Here is a 19,829-nt window from a genome sequence, read left to right as displayed (position 1 = left end):
ATACCCTGCCTGAGTCGTGGAAGCGGCATAATTATTTTTTCCCAGGTAACTACTCATAGCTAAAAGCAATTCCCCAATTAAAGTTTTCAAGTGAGGCCACTACACATAGCTCACAAAAATCAGATAGCCACATCATATACGGCATCGGAGTTAGTACCATGCAAAGCAATGACCTCCAATCATGCAGTGCGAGTGTATAAGACTCTGCCATCGCTTCAAGAAGGGACATAGGGAATGTACTATGAATCCCCCATTCTCGCACTGCTACTCTTAACTCTTTAATAGCCTCATATTGCACAGGCTGCCACTCTGGAGGTTGATTTGGCCGATAAAATCCTGGACATGCCATAGCGACACCCAAATCCCCTTGCTTAAGCACTTCCCGCTTGCATTCCTGCCATGGATCCCCCAGACTCCCTTTCACCTTCCCCAAAAATACAGTCAACGCATGGGGAGGGGGGGGAAAGGTCTGGTTCCTTTTCTGGATCCATAGGACCTGGATCAAAAGGATTCTCATTGTCAATGGAATCATTGTTCCTTTGCCTACACTTGGTCCTGTGCTGTGAGGGTCGCTGCAACTGGCAACAGGAGCTTGTGGGGCAGAGGAGGTGTGGATGGAGTCACCATCGTTGACAGTGTGTTGAGAAGAATCATGCTGTCGATGGAATTTACAGCTTCCCCTGGTTTAGCACTGTTAGTAGAATTAGTCCACACTTGGCGGAGAGTAGTCAGAATTTGCCACCAAGTTGCTAAATGTATTCCTGCTGCAGAGTCCCCCTCCGCAGCAGCATCATACAATCTTCTGCTGACCGCTTGCCAGGCAGGAATTTGCAAAGTGCCATCAGGTGGAAAGTCTGGCACTTTGTCATGGATCCATTCTAACAGAGTCCCTAGCTGTAGACCTGTCACAGCTCGTTGCTGAGCTGCAAGCAGCTGTCGCAATACATCCAAGCTGTGCTGTTGATCTTGAAATAAATTCCCTCCCATTGTTCCCGACTGCTCACCTGTATTGTAGGTGATGGGTGCACAAAATTTCCACGGATCCTGGTTCAGTTGGGCAACACCACTGGTTTGGGCTCCATGAGCCTCCTACTTAAGCCCCACATTAGGTGCCATTTGTGGCGTATGAAGGCACAGGCTCCAGTTGTTGGTGCAACCAGAAACACCTTATTGTACAGAGAAGCTCATATTTATATCTCTGAGCCTGGATATAAATTCCAGCTGTATGTACCACCAGGCTCAGGGCAGAAACCATTCATGCAGTTACATAGCTATATATCACTACAAGCACACAGACACCTTTTGACTACTAGATAACCATGTTTATCTTACTTACTTTCCTTCACAATACCCAGCTGTTCTCTCATCTCCTGCCAGATCAGACATTCTCCATCCTCCTCTCATACATCTCTTCAGACATTCTCTATCCTCTCCCACACAAAAGTCCACAATGCCTAAGAAAGCCTGAGTTTCTTATTAGTTGGTGGAGACATAGCTGCTGTTTTGTTGATCGCATCCATTGGGATCTCACAACATCTATTTTGCCATTTTATTCCCAAATATAGGATCTCCTGTGCAGGTCCCTTGACTTTACTTTGTTTTATTGCAAAACCAGCTTTCAGAAGTATTTGGATTATTTTTTCCCCTTTCTCAAAAACTTCTGCTGTATTGCCCCATACGATGATGTCATCAATGTACTGCAGATGTTCTGGAGCTTCACCCTGTTCTAGTGCAGCCTGGATCAGTCCATGACAGATGGTAGGGCTGTGTTTCCACCCCTGGGGCAGTCAATTCCAGGTGTATTGGACACCCCTCCAAGTGAAGGCAAACTGTGGCCTGCACTCCACAGCCAAAGGGATCGAGAAAAACACATTTGCAATATCAATATTTGCATACTACTTAGCTGCCTTTGATTCCAGTTCATATTGAAGTTCTAGCATGTCTGGCACAGCAGCGCTCAATGGCAGCGTGACTTCATTCAGGCGATGATATTCCACTGTTAGTCTCCATTCTCCATTAGGCTTTTGTACTGGCTATATGGGGCTATTAAAAGATGAATGGGTTCTGCTGATCACTCCTTGGCTCTCTAGTCAGCGAATCAGCTTATGGATCTGGTAGTCTTGGTTGGTGCAGTATTGCTGCCAGTGCACTGCTGTGGTAGCAATCGGCACCTGTGGTTCTTCAATTTTGAGTAACCACACCACAGACGGGTCTTCTGAAAGGCCAGGCAAAGTAGACAGTAGTTCTGCTCTCTTATGTCTTGTCAGAGTGGATTAGAATCCCTTTTCACAGAATCAAGTGTAAAGTTGGCCCTATCACTCTGTCTGGATGACTGGAGCAGCAACCTTCCTGGAAGACTCCCCATTTGTGATTGTTCTTCCTTGTAATTCATGCACTCATTCCTTCAGGGTAGAGGTAGGTAATGCATCCCACCTCCTCACGTCTCCTCTGTGGCCCCACAGGTAAGACCACAGGGTACCTCATGGTATGTATCTGTTGTATTCTCCCTCCCAAACAGAAGGGCATCTGTGGTTGATAACTGAAATGCAGGTCCGTACAGGTGGAGAGTAGGATATATGCTTGTCAAGCCACTGGAACAGTCTCTCTACAGCTGAGATGATGGAGGTAGAGACACTATCTTCATAGTCTTGGAACTGATGAACCACTTCATCCACTGTTGGTGGTGCAGTGTCTGACCAACCCATTACTGCCAATGAGTTGGCATATGCTGATGGTGCGCTCTGTACCAATTTCTGCCACATGGGTTGTGTGCATTGCACTTCATCAGGATCTGTGGGTGACTGTGGATCATTCAGGTTATAATAAATCATCTCTTTCACAGCTAATTCCCTCGAGGACTGCATACCCTTATCTATTGCAGTCCACTTGGTTGGGTGACATGTAATATCCTCCTTGTAGGGATATCTTTAACACTTGACAGAAGTCACCTCCAGAGGCTGATGATTTGCACTCCTTTTCCAATTGCCCTGTTAATGCCCCTTTCTTTAGCAAGTGATCCCAGCTGCTTGGCTTCCCCACCCTCCAAGTCTATACTATTAGCCCCATTATCCCAGCATCAAAGCAACCAGGCGATCATGTGTTCACCTGATTGACAGGCATATCTTTCTGCATATCCTGCCGTTCACTCAGAGATAGGAATTGAGAGGTTACCTCTTGCTTACCTTCTTCATCTTGTTCATGATGGGCCTGTTTCATCCTCTTCCTTTACCAAACGAGTTGCTTTCCATTTCTTCTTATAGGAGCCACTGATACAGGTTGGTCTTCTGCAAGACTCATTTCAGGGGCTGAGGTAGCTGCAGTGCCTGCCACAGGCTGGAGCAGCCACAGGGGCTGCAGCAGCTGTTGTTTCTGCCATGGAGGCTAGAGTAGCTACAGCTGGTCATGCAAATCTCCACCAGGTCCAGGAGGTGAAAACCACATTCAGTAATCCTAGCAATAGTGTCAGGACCTGCGCTATGGTGCTTCTCATGACCAAAGATATTCAGAATTTCCAAAAATCCTAAATGTTTCAGTAATTAGTCCTGGGGAGAAGGGGGAGGTGTGGGCCCCACCCATAGGTCGACTCTCTGGGAAAACAAAGCCAAAGGTACAGTTGTTGGCATTCCCCCACAGGGGCCACCAGACACACAGAGGCGACAACACCCAAGTACACAGACCAGATTAGTTTCATAACCAACAAGTCCATCATATTATAGACTAGCACTATGTAGTACAACACTATAATAACTTTACCCCAGGTCCCAATGTAAACAAACAACACAAAAGGGAACTCATACTGTAAATAAACAAGACAATTCAACCCTGGGATCATGGGCAGCAACTTCTAAAGCAGAGAAATCAGCATTGTGGTTAATGATTATTAACCCAAGACAATGAATACCGACAGCAATTTTGTTCTAACACAGTCTGATTTGACCTGTCATTATCTCAATCCTTTGTGCTCCACGTTAGGGTTAAATCACAACAAATCCTTGAATAAATATGAAAATTCTATAGCTTCCCCTGTTTTTTCTAAGTGCGACTTTACATCTGAGGTTGATAAAAATGTCAGCAAAGTTAAATTTTGTCAAAACTTTGTATTTAAATTGTACATAGAAGAGCTGTAACTGATCCTAGAGTCATCCATCAGACTTGATACTTCAACCTGCATCATCATACATGTGTGGAATTTGTCTCTAATGATTCTTCTCATCAAACTGTATCTTTTTCCTTCTAGATTTAAAATTGTGGTTGACTTGGGGTGGGTTTTTTTGGTTGGTTGGTTGGTTTGGTTTATTCAGAAAATAGATGTCTTAATTCCACATTCACAAAAGCAACTCGGGTGCTTTTATTACATCTTTGTCAAGTAAATTTCCAAGTCACCGCAAGTTCCCTCAAAACTGACTTTATTATTTTTTTCCTTTGGCTTTTCTTATTTCACATGAGAAGCACCAGAGTAGATTCAACTGCAAGCATTACTCCTGATACACAGTGGTGTAAATGAGGTAAAACCAGTATTCCTTATTACAAAAGATGAGGAACCCCTATTTTTGATTATAGGAGTCTGGCCAGGGCATGTAGATACTGCAGAATACTATTACATGCATCTTTTCCATCTCAGACTGCAAACTACTATTTAATGAACCTGTCAGCTGGGTGATATAAGGTCTCCAAAGTTATTGTCTCCTGTCTGCAACCACTGTCAGTCATACAATCCATTCATCAACTGTTTGTATGCCTCAATTCACAATTACAGAATCAAACAATAATATACTGGGTGTGCTGCACTGTATTAGCTGTGCTGATGCCTCTAGCCTGGAGCTTCAGCTACCAGCAGCTAGAATAAAGTGGAAAACATGATCACCAATCAGCTCTCTTCTACAGTAAGGGAATCCTACCTAGCCAACAAGTATTCCTCATTACTGCAAGGCCCTCATGTTATGCAAACACAACGTAGGGGTAAGCATTTACCTACTGCCCTTGGTTGAGCACCTGAATGGTTTTTAGATTACCGGAGGACAGAAATGAGAGAAAAGTCAAAAACATTTTCCCAAGTTACAAAGAATTTTGGATAAAAATTCCTAAAGTGATTAAGCTCAGCCTCTATTCAGTCTCACCCAACATTTAAAAGCATTATCTTCAGTAGCTGCTACTACATATTTGCTATTTGCAGTGATCATTGTTTTCCATATGACAACAATTTTTTCATCTGTATAGGAGTAGACTCATTGATTCTGTCCTAATGTTAAAAATAATCTCTTTAGGCTCCTGCTTCATATTCAGTAGAGGGCTGCAGCTGGTTTCCATGCTCTTGGTCAAAAGTGACTCTCGCCCTCCACAGGAAATTCAACCAGGAATGAAGAAATATTGTTGTGACACTTGCAAAGGTTACTGTATGTCTCATATTTGTACAGTAGATACTTTTAAAATTCTTTTCATCCTATCCTTGACTGGGATTATTAGGAAAAGAAATGTTTTGAATGTTGAAATACCTCCGTGTTTCAAATGGGGTGTCCTGGTTTCAGCTGGGATAGACTTAGTTTTCTTCTTAGTAGCTGGTACAGTGATGTGTTTTGGATTTGGTGTGAGAACAATGTTGATAGCACACTGATGTTTTTAGTTGTTTCTAGGTAATATTTATACCAAGTCAAGGATTTTTTAGCTTCTCAGGTCTTGCCAGGGAGAGGACTGGAGGGGCACAGGAAATTGTGAGGGGACACAGCCAGGACAGGTGACCCAAGCTAGCCAAAGAGGTATTCCATACTGTATGACATCATGCTGAGTATATAAACTGGGGAAAGAAGGAAGGGAGGGACATCTGGCATTATGGCATTTGTCTTCCCAAGTAACTGTTACGTGTGATGGAGCCCTGCTTTCCTGGGGATGGCTGAACACCTGCCTGCCCATGGGAAGTGGTGAATGAATTCCTTGTTTTGCTTTGCTTGTGTGTGCAGCTTTTGCTTTACCTATTAAACTGTATCTCAACCCTTGAGTTTTACATTACTTTTACTCTTCTGATCCTCTCCTCCATCCCACTGTGGAGGGAATGAGCGAGTGGCTGCGTGGTGCTTGGTTGCCACCCAGGGTTAAACCAGGACATGGGGAAAAGACTCAAATCCCTGTCCCCCTCTTGTATGACTTCCCCCAAGCTAATTTGAAAAAGGAATGACTTCCACCTTACAAACACCTCTCATTTATGCGTAGTCCTCTGGACTGATAGCAGGTTATTTCATGAACCAGCTGAAGTTTAGATCTAGCTGTCAAGGCACCGAAGGACTGTCTCTAACTGAATACTTGGTCAAACTTGAAGTTAGCACTAACCTTTAACATCTACTTATAGGATGATTACCTGTGATGATAACTATACATGAATAAGCACAAATGGTATGCACTAATGGTTATCAAATGACCAGAGATCTGGTTTTGTTCAGAAAAGTTAACAGATAGTGAACCTGCCAATCATCCATTTGGTTACCTTCTTTTGATATTAGTAAAGTAATAAGCTTACCTGTCCACCCCACAGTCACTGAATGGTGAATTCACTATGAATCCAGAGATATTTCTACAATCTGCTTTCTTCACTGCTACTCTACTTAGCTTACAGATCTTTTCACAGAAAAAACTCCAACAGTTTATAATCAAACTCGTCTCAAAATAAAACCTAAGTTTTCTGTTGAATGGTGTGATAGGTTCACTTTTATAGGTCTTTATCAGTGATAAAGTTTAGCCTAAGTGATTTGTTTAGCCTAAAAACCTATCATTTGTTTACTATCTATTTTTCACTAATTACCCCCCAAAGAATACTGTTGCTTGCAAGAATGCTTTAAGCTGTCATTTTACTTATACACAGTAATTAAACACTTCCTTTCAATTGCCACAAAATACACTATCTCTTATTATTGCTCTTTACAATTAGTGTAATTGAGAAATTAAGTTATACGGAATTTTTCTGAATAGGATATGTTTTCTTAGCCTGTTATTTATATTGCACAAATTTGCTTTTTACTGTTTTAAAAAGGGTAGGGGAGAGAACGAGCATGAAAAGCAAGCTCAGTTCCCCTCTTCACAGATGCAATAACGGAACTCTGATTTAATGAAACAACTACCAAAGCCATGAGGAATGAAAAGCATCTCTTCTCCATGCTCTTATAGGTGAAACTGTATCAAGTCTAAAAAAGAAAATCATCCTGCTTTTATGAGAAAAATACTATATAGATGACAGCTTATTTAAAAATATCATATATGTTGTAATGGTATCCTTAAAGTTGCCAGTTTCAAAGCGAAATTTAATACCTATCCAGTCATCTTGTACAATTTTCTGTATCTTTTGGATTTTTTTGATTTTTTTTTCTTTTCAATTTCCCTGTGTCACTAAAAAAAAAGTAATAAGATAGAAACACTGGTATGATACAGCTGCTGATCCTGGAAATTCTGGCTCTGATAAGACCTAATTATAGCTTGCCTTTTTTTTATTATTAATTAATGGGAAATGTCAATTTACCAAAAAGAACTTGCTTTTTAAATTGATCCATTTCAAAGAAATTTGCATGGCAATAAGTTTATCATGCATGGGAAGGTCTGTCCAAAGCCAAAGGGAGAGACAAAGTTTCTTCAGTAAATAAATATGGTCTAGTTGCTCAGTTATTGGATGCATTGCCTTTCTTGACTTCTGATCAGAGACCTGAAAACTGGCCTTCCCTCATTTCACAGCAGTGTCCTAATGATGAGGAAATGGTTGTTCTAGGCTGGGCATCTCTCAGTGTATTTTCTGCTTTGTATAAGCATGCATCAAATTAAAGAGAGAGAGAAAAAAAATATGTTCTTCATAGGGATAGAAATAGCAGTGTAGATGATCACATTTCACCTTGCTTTTCCAATAAAGTATAATCACTTACACAGAATCGAGGTGGTGGGAAACACTGAAAAACACTCATCCCATGCAGATGCTACTTGTGGGAAAGGGTCTGCACAGGGCCATTGGCTGCAATTAATCCACCTCGTCACAGACATTTAACATGCAAACAACTGAGTCAGTGTCAGACAGCTGCAGCACTGAGATTATTTTTATTATTTTTTTTTTTTTTAAACTGCAGGAGCTTAGAGATCAAAACCCCTCTGCTCTCAGCAGGTAACCTCATTAATAATAACTTATTAATTTATGATTTACTGCTTAGCATATACAGTCTGAAACATTGCATGTTATTTGAGCATATAGCTTTTCACTGCATGATGCAAAGAGCCCTTTCATTTATAAAGGTGACTTGGAGATTATAATTAATTTTTAAAATAATCTAAAATTGTTTGTCAGACACTGTTCATGTCTCCAGCTTCACCTGAATCACTGAGGTTAACACAAAACATAACCTGGCATTCACGATTCTGAGCCTTCTACACCAACTGCAACAGCCTCCAACAGTCTGACAAACTGCTCCCCTTCACGTTCCCAGGCATTTTGTTTTATTCATTCTTACAAAATATCTACAATCGTCCTATCTTCTTTTTCTCCTTACCTTCTCTTTTTCTAGTCTTTAAGTATAAACACTTCAGAGACATCCTTATAGAAATGAATTTATGGCACCTGGAGGCTTAATCCTAGAGTCATAGCAGTAAAGTAAAACTCCAAGCAACCATTTGTACTCCAATGAAAAGCAGTCACTATAGACCTGAGAGTTCCAAAGGGATGTCTGTAAGTGACAGGATGTTTCCCCTTGTATTCCAGAATTATGGAATGTATTCACCTGGTACAGGAAAAAAATAATAAGGTTTAATAAGACTTAAGGATAATTCTTGAAGTAGAGTAAAAATGAGAATTAGGACAGCTATAGAGCCTATCAGAGATAGAAAAGCCAGTGGAGTGCATTCTGCAAAGAACATATTTTAAGGTAATTTATACTTTTCTTCAAATAAACTATCAATTCTTATTTCTGGTTGTGAAGAAATAGTTCAATGCATCAACCAGAGGAAATCTGTCTCCAAAAAGACAGAAAAAGTTCTTCGTAGTAGTGGATTACTTCCCACATGTCTATGGAGATTTAATTCAAACTATGACATTATGTTTCTGTGCTGATCATTTTAGGAGAAACGCTCAGGGAAAGTGTTTTATTCAATATAGCTGGGTTTATCCAAAAGTAAAGTCACAAAAGCTGTAACTCCTAGAGAAATAATGGAACTTCTGTCAAATAATACCTTTATTTTCTTTTTTTTACCTTCTTCCATAACATGAAGGAGAAATATAAAGAGCTTTGAAGAAGTGAGAAAAACATAAAAAGGGTATGAAAAACTATGAAAGTAGTGAAAGGCTAGGAAAGGGATCCTAAAAAATTCTATTAAAAAATCTAAAGTAAAAAGACCTAAGGATCATTTACATTTTGTTTGATTTTACAGAAATCAGATTTATAAAATACCTATCTCTTTCTTAACTTATGAATTTTTAGGAGAATTTTGTTCAGCATCTGAAATTTTAGCAAAATTTATCTTAGTTTTGGAGTAGAATAAAGGACACTTTGTTTCCATGGCAAGAGAAGCAATTTGCACTATAGTACTGTAAATATGATGGACTCCAACGGCTATTGTTTCACATGTGTAACTGATAATCCAAGTCCACTTATATTCTAAACTAGCATGGTGGGTTGACCCTGGCTGAATGCCAGGTGCCCACCAAAGCCACTCTATCACTCCCCTCCTCATCTGGACAGGGGAGAGAAAATATAATGAAAGGCTCATGGGTCAAGATAAGTACAGGGAGACATCATTCACCAATTACCATCATGGGCAAAACAGACTCATCTTGGGGAAATTAGTTTAATTTATTGCCAATCAAATCAGAGTAGGATGATGAGAAATAAACCCAAATTTTAAAAACACCTTCCCCCCACCCCTCCCTTCTTCCTGGGCTCAACTTCACTCTCAATTTCTCTACCTCCTCCCCCCAAGTGGCACAGGGGGATGGGGTCAGTTCATCACACCTTGTCTTTGCCACTCTTCAGAGGGAAAGTTCCTCACACTCTTCCCCTGATCCAGTGTGAGTCCCCTGCAGGGTCACAAGTCCTGCCAGCAAACCTGATCCAGCATGAGCTCCTCTCTCCATGGGGCCGCAGGTCCTGCCAGGAGCCTGCTCCAGCATAGGCCTCCCACAAGGTCACAGCCTCCTTCAGGTACATCCACCTGCTCCAGTATGGGGATCTCCATGGGCTGCAGGTGGATGTCTGCTCCACCATTAACCTCCAAGGGCTGCAGGAGTACAGCCTGCCTCACCATGGTCTTCACCACAGGCTGCAGGGGAATCTGCTCTGGTGCCTGAAGCACCTCCTACCCCTCTTTCTGCACTGACCTTGGTGTCTGCAGAGTTGTTGCTCTCACATATTCTCACTCCTCTCTTCTGGCTGCTGCTGGTGTTGCACAGGTTTCTTTCTCCCTTCTTAAACATATTATCACAGAGGCACTACCACCATTGTTGATTGTCTCAGCCTTGGCCAGTAGCGGGTTCATCTTGGAGCCAGCTGGCATTTGTTCCATTGGACACAAGAAGATTCTAGCAGTTTCTTGCATATGCCACCCCTGTAGCTCCCCCTTCTAACAAAACCTTGACACATAAACCCAGTACAACTAGTACTCTAAACACGATTACCAGCACTGACAGTGGCATCCTGTCAAAGGGCTCCAGTGCAGGAACACAGGTGAAGCCAACCTGGCACCTGCACAGCCCTGCTGAGGAGGGTTGTTCCAGTTCAGCAATGCAAAATGGTTGTTTTTGTTTAAAAGAACATTTTTCTTGTTTTGGGGGAATTGATTTTAAGGATGATATAGATAAATAACAGATCACCAGGCCATTTTTCAGTCTTCAAGAGATATGTGGTCTAGACACAGCAAATAATTTCTGGATTTCTTCCAGATGAGCCCAATCAGAGGCTTTTCTCAGCAGATGAATTCAAGGGCCATCAACAAATCCTCCATTATAAGCTCCTATCTCTATCACAGTTCTATTTCAAAGAAGCCAATAGTCTCTCATTCCAGTACAGACCTGGTTTGTTGTGGTTTAACCCCAGCCGGCAACCAAGCACCACACAGCCGCTCACTCACTCCCCCTCACCCAGAGGGATGGGGAGGAAAAATGGAAAGGAATGTAAAACTCAAGGGTTGAGATAAGAACAATTTAATAGGTAAAGCAAAAGCCACGCATGCAAACAAAGCAAAACAAGGAATTCATTCACCACTTTCCATCAGCAGGCAGGTTCTCAGCCATCCCCAGGAAAGCAGGGCTCCATCACATATAATGGTTACTTGGGAAGACAAACGCCATAATGCTGGTTGTCCACACATTCGTTCTTCTTCCCCCAGTTTATATACTCAGCATGACGTCATATTGCATGAAATACCTCTTTGGCTAGCTTGGGTCACCTGTCCTGGCTGTGTCCCCTCCCAATTTCCTGTGCCCCTCCAGCCCTCTTGCTGGCAGGGTCCAAAAACCTGAACAGTCCTTGACTTAGTATAAACATTACCCAGCAACAACTAAAAGCATCCCTGTCCTATCAACATTGTTCTCACACCAAATCTAAAACACAGCACTGTACCAGCTACTAAGAAGAAAACTAACTGTATCCCACCTGAAACCAGGACATGGTTCTTTCCCCTCTTCATCCCTCCCTACCTCCTACTTCACATTTTCTTTGGCTCCTACTACTTCCAGATGCTTTTTTCTTCGCAGGCCTACCATAGGAAAGTCACAGATGCCTTCCACTGTTACACTGATCAATCATCCCTTTGGGCTCTCTGCCTCAATTTTTCTTTGTGTTAGCCTTTTGGGCTGCCTCTGGTGTCAATGGTACTCCTGGCTGAGGTGAGGCCCATGTCCATCTTCTGATGCTGCCCTGACACTGCACAAATGAGGACTGAAAGACTCCTGATGCTGTGCAGGAGTGAATCAGCAACAAAGAGAGCTACTCTTCTGCCAGGTGATCGCTCTCTCCTTTTACTTGCTTAAATTCACTACAAAGCCAGGAGAAAAGACAGACCTGCGCCAGGAAAAATAATGATGAAAAAGGATAGGGAGGCATCTTAATTAAGGGAATTAACTCCATTAAACTCAGGTTACCAGCTCCTATAAAATGTATAAGGAACACCCAAAGATTTGCCTTCACTTTTCATTTAAGAATTGCTCAACTTTTTATTCAAAACTTTATAAAATTATTTTTACATTTACATCAAATTCTGCAATAAAGAAATATGTTCGGCCAGCTCTGCCTGAATATATATAGGCATCCAGCACTGCCCATAATAAAAAGCAGCTGATAAACAAATATTTTTTCTAGAAGGCAATTGTATAGATGCTTATGTGAAAATGACCTTTTCGTAACCCCATACTGTTCAATGCTAACTCATGGCATTGTGGATTTTTATGAAAAGATCTGCTTTCATTATGCTTTTAATAAATATTTAATGTTTAGAAAAATGTGTTCTAAAGGATTTTTGTTTGTTTGTTTGTTTTTCACAGTTTGGCACAGATATGATGAAGCTGGGTAGATAGCACTTGGCTTGCACAGTACCTGCTACTGGGAGGAACCAATTGCCTTTTTAGGGATACAAGGCAAAAATAACCAGGCCTATTACCCCAGCAAGACTGACTGTAATGAGAAGATGAAATACAATAATGAAGTACCAATTCAATGATGTAATTCCTTTGGGGTGGCATGTATACTGTAGCACAACTGCACAGAAAAGGTAAGATATATCGGCAAAATGGAAAATGGCTCACCTGCTCCAGCAACCTGAACATGACATGACGCATTGTTAAAATTATGCTGGATAAATGAAAATGGGTTATTGTTAAGTAAAGAGAAGGAGTTGAAACCAATCACAGAACATTTTTGTGTTACACTATTCTCATGCTTTCTAAAAGCCACTAGCAGCATCAGAAAAGCAGGAGCTCCATTTAAAAATAAAATAAATTAAAAAAAAAGAATGCTATGAAAAGCTACTCAACTTGCAAATCAATATTTCATGAGAAACTTTGCTGATCAGATCCAATCCAGGAATTACATGCTAAAACTCCAGATTGCAAGGTGAGCTGGGTATGTAAAATTCAAGTTCTGCTCTTTGTATTCTGTATATCTGTCCAGTTTAAGCAAAAAAAAAAGCAGAACTAGAAATTCAAAGATTTTTATGAACGATATATAATACATAGGCAACAGAAACTCTGCTTTATCTGTTTCACTCTGTCTCATCTGACTGGTCTCCAGCAAGGGCGAGCTGACCAAAAGTCAGCTTGTCCCTGATACTTACAGATGAGATACAGATGTCTAAGATTTTCCAGAAAAGTCTGCTAGGCACCAAAGCTCTACTAATGAGCATATTGAGAACTGGGTATCTGCATTGTTCTACCTTGAATTTAACCACAAAGTGCTTAAAACTTAGGAAAACATGGAAGAGCTGCTCATTAAAAAATGCAGAGGCATCACTGGCTGAATGAGTGGTTACAAAGTCTTGATTTTACTCTACGGCAGAGCCTCTCCACTGCACTCTAAAATAACCACTCAGAGAAAGAAGCACAACTTTTCACCCCAGCATTTAAGACACTCATCTGAGAAAAGGTTTTGTCCCTGCTGCCAGCACCTCTTGTGAGTTTTCTGGAAACCAGTTATAAATGCCCCTGGGGAGAGGTAGGGGAGCAGAGCAGAGTGTGTTGTCCCCCAGGGAGTCACTGTCATTCACCTTAACCTTCTCAGGCACAGCACATTTTCCATTCCTCTCAGCAATGTGGTTTGAGCTGCTGAGGTGAGGAGTCTCCTTTGCACTTTCCTTTCCATCTGTTTCATCTCACACCAGCACAAGGACTCCAGAATGAGTGGCAGGGACATACTCCTGCTTCAATTGCAGGTTGGCTCTGAACCTGCCTCTGCTGTTTCCAGGACTGTCCTCTGCCCCAGGTGTGTCTTGGGCAGGGGAGGCATTTCCACCTGCTCTTCTGGCCACCTCTGAAGAGAAAGGTGGTTTCTCTTCCCTGTTTTCAAAGGAAGGAGCTCCAATGTCTCACTGCATGAGGTGCTCAAGTATGTGCCACAGCTTCATGGAGGGGAAGGGAAATGGAAACATGCTTCAGCCAATTCTGCCCCAAAGCACCCTGAGAGATTGCTGCCTCTTGCAAAGTGTGTGTTGAGCATGTCCCCATGCACTTCACAGACAATTTAGATATCCAAACTGGAGCTGTGAGAGGCAGACTTAAAAAGCCAGTGCAAGGCATCATGCTGCAAAATCTAAAGCCATCTTCCTGCCCTAAACCTGTTATTCATTTTTAAACATTATTTTTTTTTTGGTGCTTAAAAAGAAAATGAAAAATGAGCAGTCTGTGCTTCAAATCACAATGCTGTCTATGTAAAAATACCCCAAACCAATTAGTAAATTGCTTTTAAATAATCTTTATATGTAAATATTGCTTTTCATTTGTAGAAAAGTACTTTTAGATCCTTTTCTCCCTTTGAACTAGACTGATTTAACTGAAAATGTGCTAAAAGACCATAAATTAAGAGATTAGATAAAAGGAGAATATAGGGCTAAGATATGTCCTTTGGGACATTCGAAGCTCATGTCAAGCCCAGAATTCTTTCATGTCTTTAATAATGATTTAACATATCTTTCCAAGACTAGGACAGCATCCACTATACGGAGATAGTTGTAATTTTTTCCATTTCCTATGATATGCATATGGTTGAATTACATATCATTTATGCCTCTCTAATACTTGCAACTAGTAAAATTGCCTTGTCTGGTTTTCCTATTTTTGAAATCTTGCATGTTTTTTTGAGTTGTTTACCAATAGAGGAAAATCAAAATATACAAAATTATAGCATAATGAAAATGGATCTAATAGCTTTCATTTTATCAAAGCAATTTAAAAATCTTTATGAACATGAGACAATCTGTATGCTATCACAAATCTTGCCTCTATTAGCTTGTTGTGACTTTGTTTCTGGATATTTTATGCCCACAACAGACTGGAACACAGGAAATACTAACCAGTCTTCAGTCAGGATTATTCAATGATATCCAGAGCATTAGGTGAACATCTTCCCATTAAAAACTGCCAACATCTAAAGAAGTATTTTACTAATGATCTTTAGCTTCTTGTCAAGTGACTCTTCATTTGACTGCTGTTTCACACCAGTTTTTTAACAAATTCAGCATATGTATTTCTGGTTGTTTCAAATAAATGTTGCCTTAGCAAAGGCAAATGTCTTTGAGATATGTTGACTTTCCAGATATTGGAAAATTTCCAAGGAGTTATCACTTAAAATATGACTTCTATTTACTGATATGTTCATCTTGGATTTATACCAAAGACTGAGGCGGGAGAGATGCCATTGATTTGTTGACTTCTTCTGTCCTTTTATAAGGTAGAATGGTCTGTCAGACTTACTTATTGAAAAGGAAATATGGATTGAGTATATCTGGCTTGAACACATCTTTCTCCTCTGTCAGGCACTGGCACTTCACTCACTGAAGACAAGTTCTGATGTATGTATTCACTCTGAGAGGTATTTTTTCTCTGAGAACAGTTCCATTCACTTCAACAGAAAAATCTCTGAAGCGTTCCTCAAAGTGACCAGAATGTATCAATGCGTCCTTTTTTGTAGCAATTATTGGTATGTGATTTTATTGTCCCCCTTCTACATTTGGCATCTAATAATCACTGTTAATTTCCTCTGATAAATTATGTCTTTGGCCCGCCCACAACAGTAAACTCATGGAACAATATTTTCTTTCTTACCATTCTTTGATTTCTCTCAGCATGCAATGCTTGTCAAGTTCTTAGATGGTGTTTGACATATTTGGCTTAATGAAAACTCTTCCTTGTCTTCCTGTGTTTATTTCTTCTATTTTGAATTATGCATGTTTAATTTTGCATACCCTGAGCTTTGGAAGGATCTGAATGAGGAAGATATGGTGATTTCAGCAAATATGTTACTTCTAGGTGCTTTCAGTGTGAGAAAGACCAGAACTCTCCTTCCATTAGTTGTATTCCACAGATATATTTATGAAATATCATTTTAGGTACAGCAAAAAAATTAGTTGGAAAACAAGGAGGATAAGATTTTGGCATAATTTTACTCATAGAAGAACCTAAGAACAGCATCTTTTTTCATCTCTGCTATCATTCTATGTTGCCTATTTTTTGTGTCTCATAAAGAAAACAATCGAGCCAAGAACTACACAATCCTATATACGTAAGACTAAAAAAAATTAATTCTAGCATTTAAGCCCCCAAAGCCTAAACAAGTCATAGTCTCATGTTTTTTCCAATTTTTTAATTTCAGAAGTTAAAAAAAAAAAAAGCAATGCACTAGGCCAAAATATATAATGCAGTATATATATTAAAACTCTGAAACCTGTGGCTGAAGATTTGATTTACTTTTTTCTCAAGTCTCAGTTAAGTGAAATATAAGTTATTTTTATCTGTCAACAATTTAGAAAATAGGCTGACAAACTGATAGCACAAACTGGTCTTTGAAATACCTATTTATTTAGTTTGCAGAGTAAAGAAAAATATACAATATTCATTAGCAGTATATAGTAATGGTTTATAATTGTTAGGCTATAATCAAAGATTTATTTCAAAATATATGATTAAACTATGATAAATCAATGGACAAGAATATAAAAACATGTCAGTATAGTTGTTATAGCTGATACATATGATTTCAGGGTCTCAAAAATCAGTAGAAAAAATTATTTAATTAAGACATCCTTTAGCTCTAGCTCATAATAATTGGCATACAAACTGCTGCCAGAAAGTCAAGAAACATGCAATTTTTGGCTCATTTCTTTCACTCCTGATTATCAATGTCATGTTATGCTCTTGCTTCTGATGTCAGGAAACAAATAAGAAGTAAAAACAAAAAGAGGAATGAAAATGTTCAGAACTGCAGGAAGTGAAAAATGCCAGACATTTCTATAGTAATGTTTAATAAAGTGTGTGCATAAAAAATGGGGAAAAAAACAAGAAAAGGTTTGTTTTCTGTTATGTGAAAACATGAGAAATGCAATACCACTTGACTGCTGCCAGGTTTTAATTTACACCAAAACCACAAATAAAACTGGCTTTACTTAACACAGTTTAAAATATATGAATATTTTTACATGTGCACTACATTTCTTATGCTCAAAACATTGTGATATCATGCTGCATCCAGGAAGGTCTGAGGATAATGATTAAGATGAGATTTCAGGTGGATGGTGACATTTCTGCTGATTTCATACATCTGTATATGTGTGTGTATATATGTTGACTCTAATGAAACTTCAGTTATACTAGGTTTAGAGTTTTCTTCCCTATGCCTGCCTTTGTACCTATGGTAAAGATGTTTCTGCCCCACAGCTTCCTATAAGTGTCCCATTTTAATAAAATTACTTCCCTTTCAGCTAGCAGAACAGACCTAACAAACCGGTTAGCTTGGGTTAAATCACCTACCATGATTAGCCCTGTGACTTTATACTGAGATGGATTAGGTGGTTTCACATGGTCACTGACAGAACTCAAATTTTCAGAGGTTTTAATGCTCACTCATCCTCTCCTTCTAAACCTTTCATCCTCACTTATGTTTTAAAATAACATTGTGTGGGCTTTCTTGCTTGCAAACTTCTGTTTTAAATAGCTGTGAGATTAATGTGTCAGCCACTGTCCAATTTTCCTATTGCTGGATTTATGGCTCATCCCTTACCTTTCCCTGTCTCATATATTGACTCCATGGTCTTGTTGCAACTTGAGCTTAACAGAACTGAATTTAAACTCTTTTTCTCCCACACACTCTTGTCTTCCTCTCTCTTTGCCTGCCTGCAAAGAAAATGCTCCAATCCATTCTACTCAGACCTTTATTTTGACTTTTCCCTTTTTCTTGCCCAGCAAACTCAGGCCATTCCTTTTCATTTTCAGCACATGCCAGGGTCACCCTCTCCTCTACTTACTGTCTGCCAGGTTTCTCCCCGAGGCTTATGTTCCATCACACTGGGATTTCTGCCCAATTTGCCTTTCTGGACATATGCCAAATACTATTGCTCAGGCCACGTTTTTTATTTGCTGATTTGAACTCTCTGATTTCACTACCTTGCTCAGCTGACCTCTCTCCTGGCAGGGCCTCTCCAGTTCCCCATTTACTATAATAACCAAATTTGGCTTCTTTTAAGCACCTCAATAACTCTGCATAACCTTATTGTCCCTTGCTGAGGTTCATTCTGATCCCTTCTTCCTTATGCCACCATTCCTTGCCTCATCACCTCGTTTCATAGCTTCACCCATACTTGACTCTGCCTTTTATTACACAACTGACAGTGTTAATTAGTGCATCTTTGTGCTCAAAGTTCCCACCCTGTACCTATTTATGCCTTTTTAATTCTAACTATACCTACAAATAATTTAATAAGGAATTGAACAAACTTTTTCTTCCTGTTTCATAAAGAACTGTCTTTCTTCCACTAAATTCTCTCTACGTTTCTGTACTTTGGCCACCGTTCCTTTTGTCCTTGGAGAAGACTTAACAGGTCATGGAGGATAGTGTAAACAATACCATTATAAACCAAAGACTGACCTCTTCTGAGCACTGCTCTGAGGTAGTTCCAAACAAAACAAATTGATTGGGCCTGGTCCTCATTTAAATGCTATTCTTTTCACATGTTCAAGTTTTTCCCTAAATTGGGATCCAAAGGAATAGCAGGAAATTATATAGACATACCCAAGGTACTGAGCTCAAGGCCCTTATTCAAGCTACCTAGATCAAGTACATACAGAGTATAGCACAGGAGTATAAAGCACAGTCTGAACCAGAGGATGGTGTTTTCACAGAAGACTTTAGAGTTTAAAGCAAGTTTCACATCCAAGATTTCATTCAATACATGTGACACACACAACCATGTACACCCTAAAGAATGTGGGTTCATGGAGGAACATATTTAGCCCATGGCATGTTCTAAATTCAATGAAATTTGCTGCAGGATTCAGATGCTACTAGATTATTTCATGTAAACTTGTAAGGCCTTTTCACATTTAAAACAGCTCAATTATTTCAAAACTTAAGAAGTTACATTAAAATGAGTTACCTTTTCTTGATATTGTCGCCGTGAGGAATCCAGAGACTGAATGAGGGCAGTGGCGTGACCAACAAACATGGCATAACACGTAGCCCCCACAATCATACTCAACATGGTTATCCAGAGGTCAGACATGCTGACAGGGGCACGGGCTCCATAACCAATGCAGAGCATATGGCTCATGGCTTTGAAGAGTGCGTATGAGTACTGCTTTCCCCAGGAATCATTCTGCAAGAAAAGAGACAGGTGACTGAGCCAGCAAGCAGCTGAAGGGAAAAATATGTTTCTACCTGTATAGTGGGATCATAGATTACTGGTTTTGAAAGAGCAGTCTGGTAATGTATCCTCTGTGCATGATGAGAGATATTCCATCTAAATTAGTTGTTAGATAAAGCATCAGAGATTCTGCCAGATAGTACTTGGCACAGTGAGATTAAATAAAATTGATTATATTTAATACATGATTGTATTCTTAAATGTGGGTGTTAACCTAATTACAAGGAGACTAAAAGTCAATTTTATTTTACAGTCCATGGCAGACGGATTAAAAAGAGATGAGCACGCAGACTTATCAAGCGCAAGAAGGTAGTATTTTGTTTTAATATGCATGAACATACTCCTATGGCCCCATTTCATTCTTTTCAGTTGTCCATTTTAACACACAACCACATTTCATCTTATCAGATGTTTCACTTCCCAAGGAGAGAAAAAGTCTTATTTGTTGTAATGTATGCTTATCCTCTTTTTCTTGTAAT

General features: G+C 39.9%; 1 protein-coding gene across 1 annotated transcript in view; it reads right to left on the bottom strand.

Annotated features, from left to right (window-relative positions):
* The window catches only part of LOC119140708 (potassium/sodium hyperpolarization-activated cyclic nucleotide-gated channel 1-like), an 80,247-nt gene extending 60,990 nt beyond the window's left edge, over positions 1–19,257 (bottom strand). The window contains exon 1 of the mRNA XM_037372243.1: positions 19,084–19,257. Within this exon, the coding sequence (XP_037228140.1) occupies positions 19,084–19,257 (174 nt within the window). The remainder of the gene's footprint in view (positions 1–19,083) is intronic.
* Positions 19,258–19,829: the final 572 nt, after the last annotated feature.

The sequence above is a fragment of the Falco rusticolus genome, chromosome W, assembly GCF_015220075.1.
Source record: "Falco rusticolus isolate bFalRus1 chromosome W, bFalRus1.pri, whole genome shotgun sequence".
Classification (NCBI taxonomy): domain Eukaryota; kingdom Metazoa; phylum Chordata; class Aves; order Falconiformes; family Falconidae; genus Falco; species Falco rusticolus.
The sequence above is the reverse complement of the archived record's forward strand: the minus strand, read 5'-3'. Positions and strand labels throughout refer to the sequence as shown.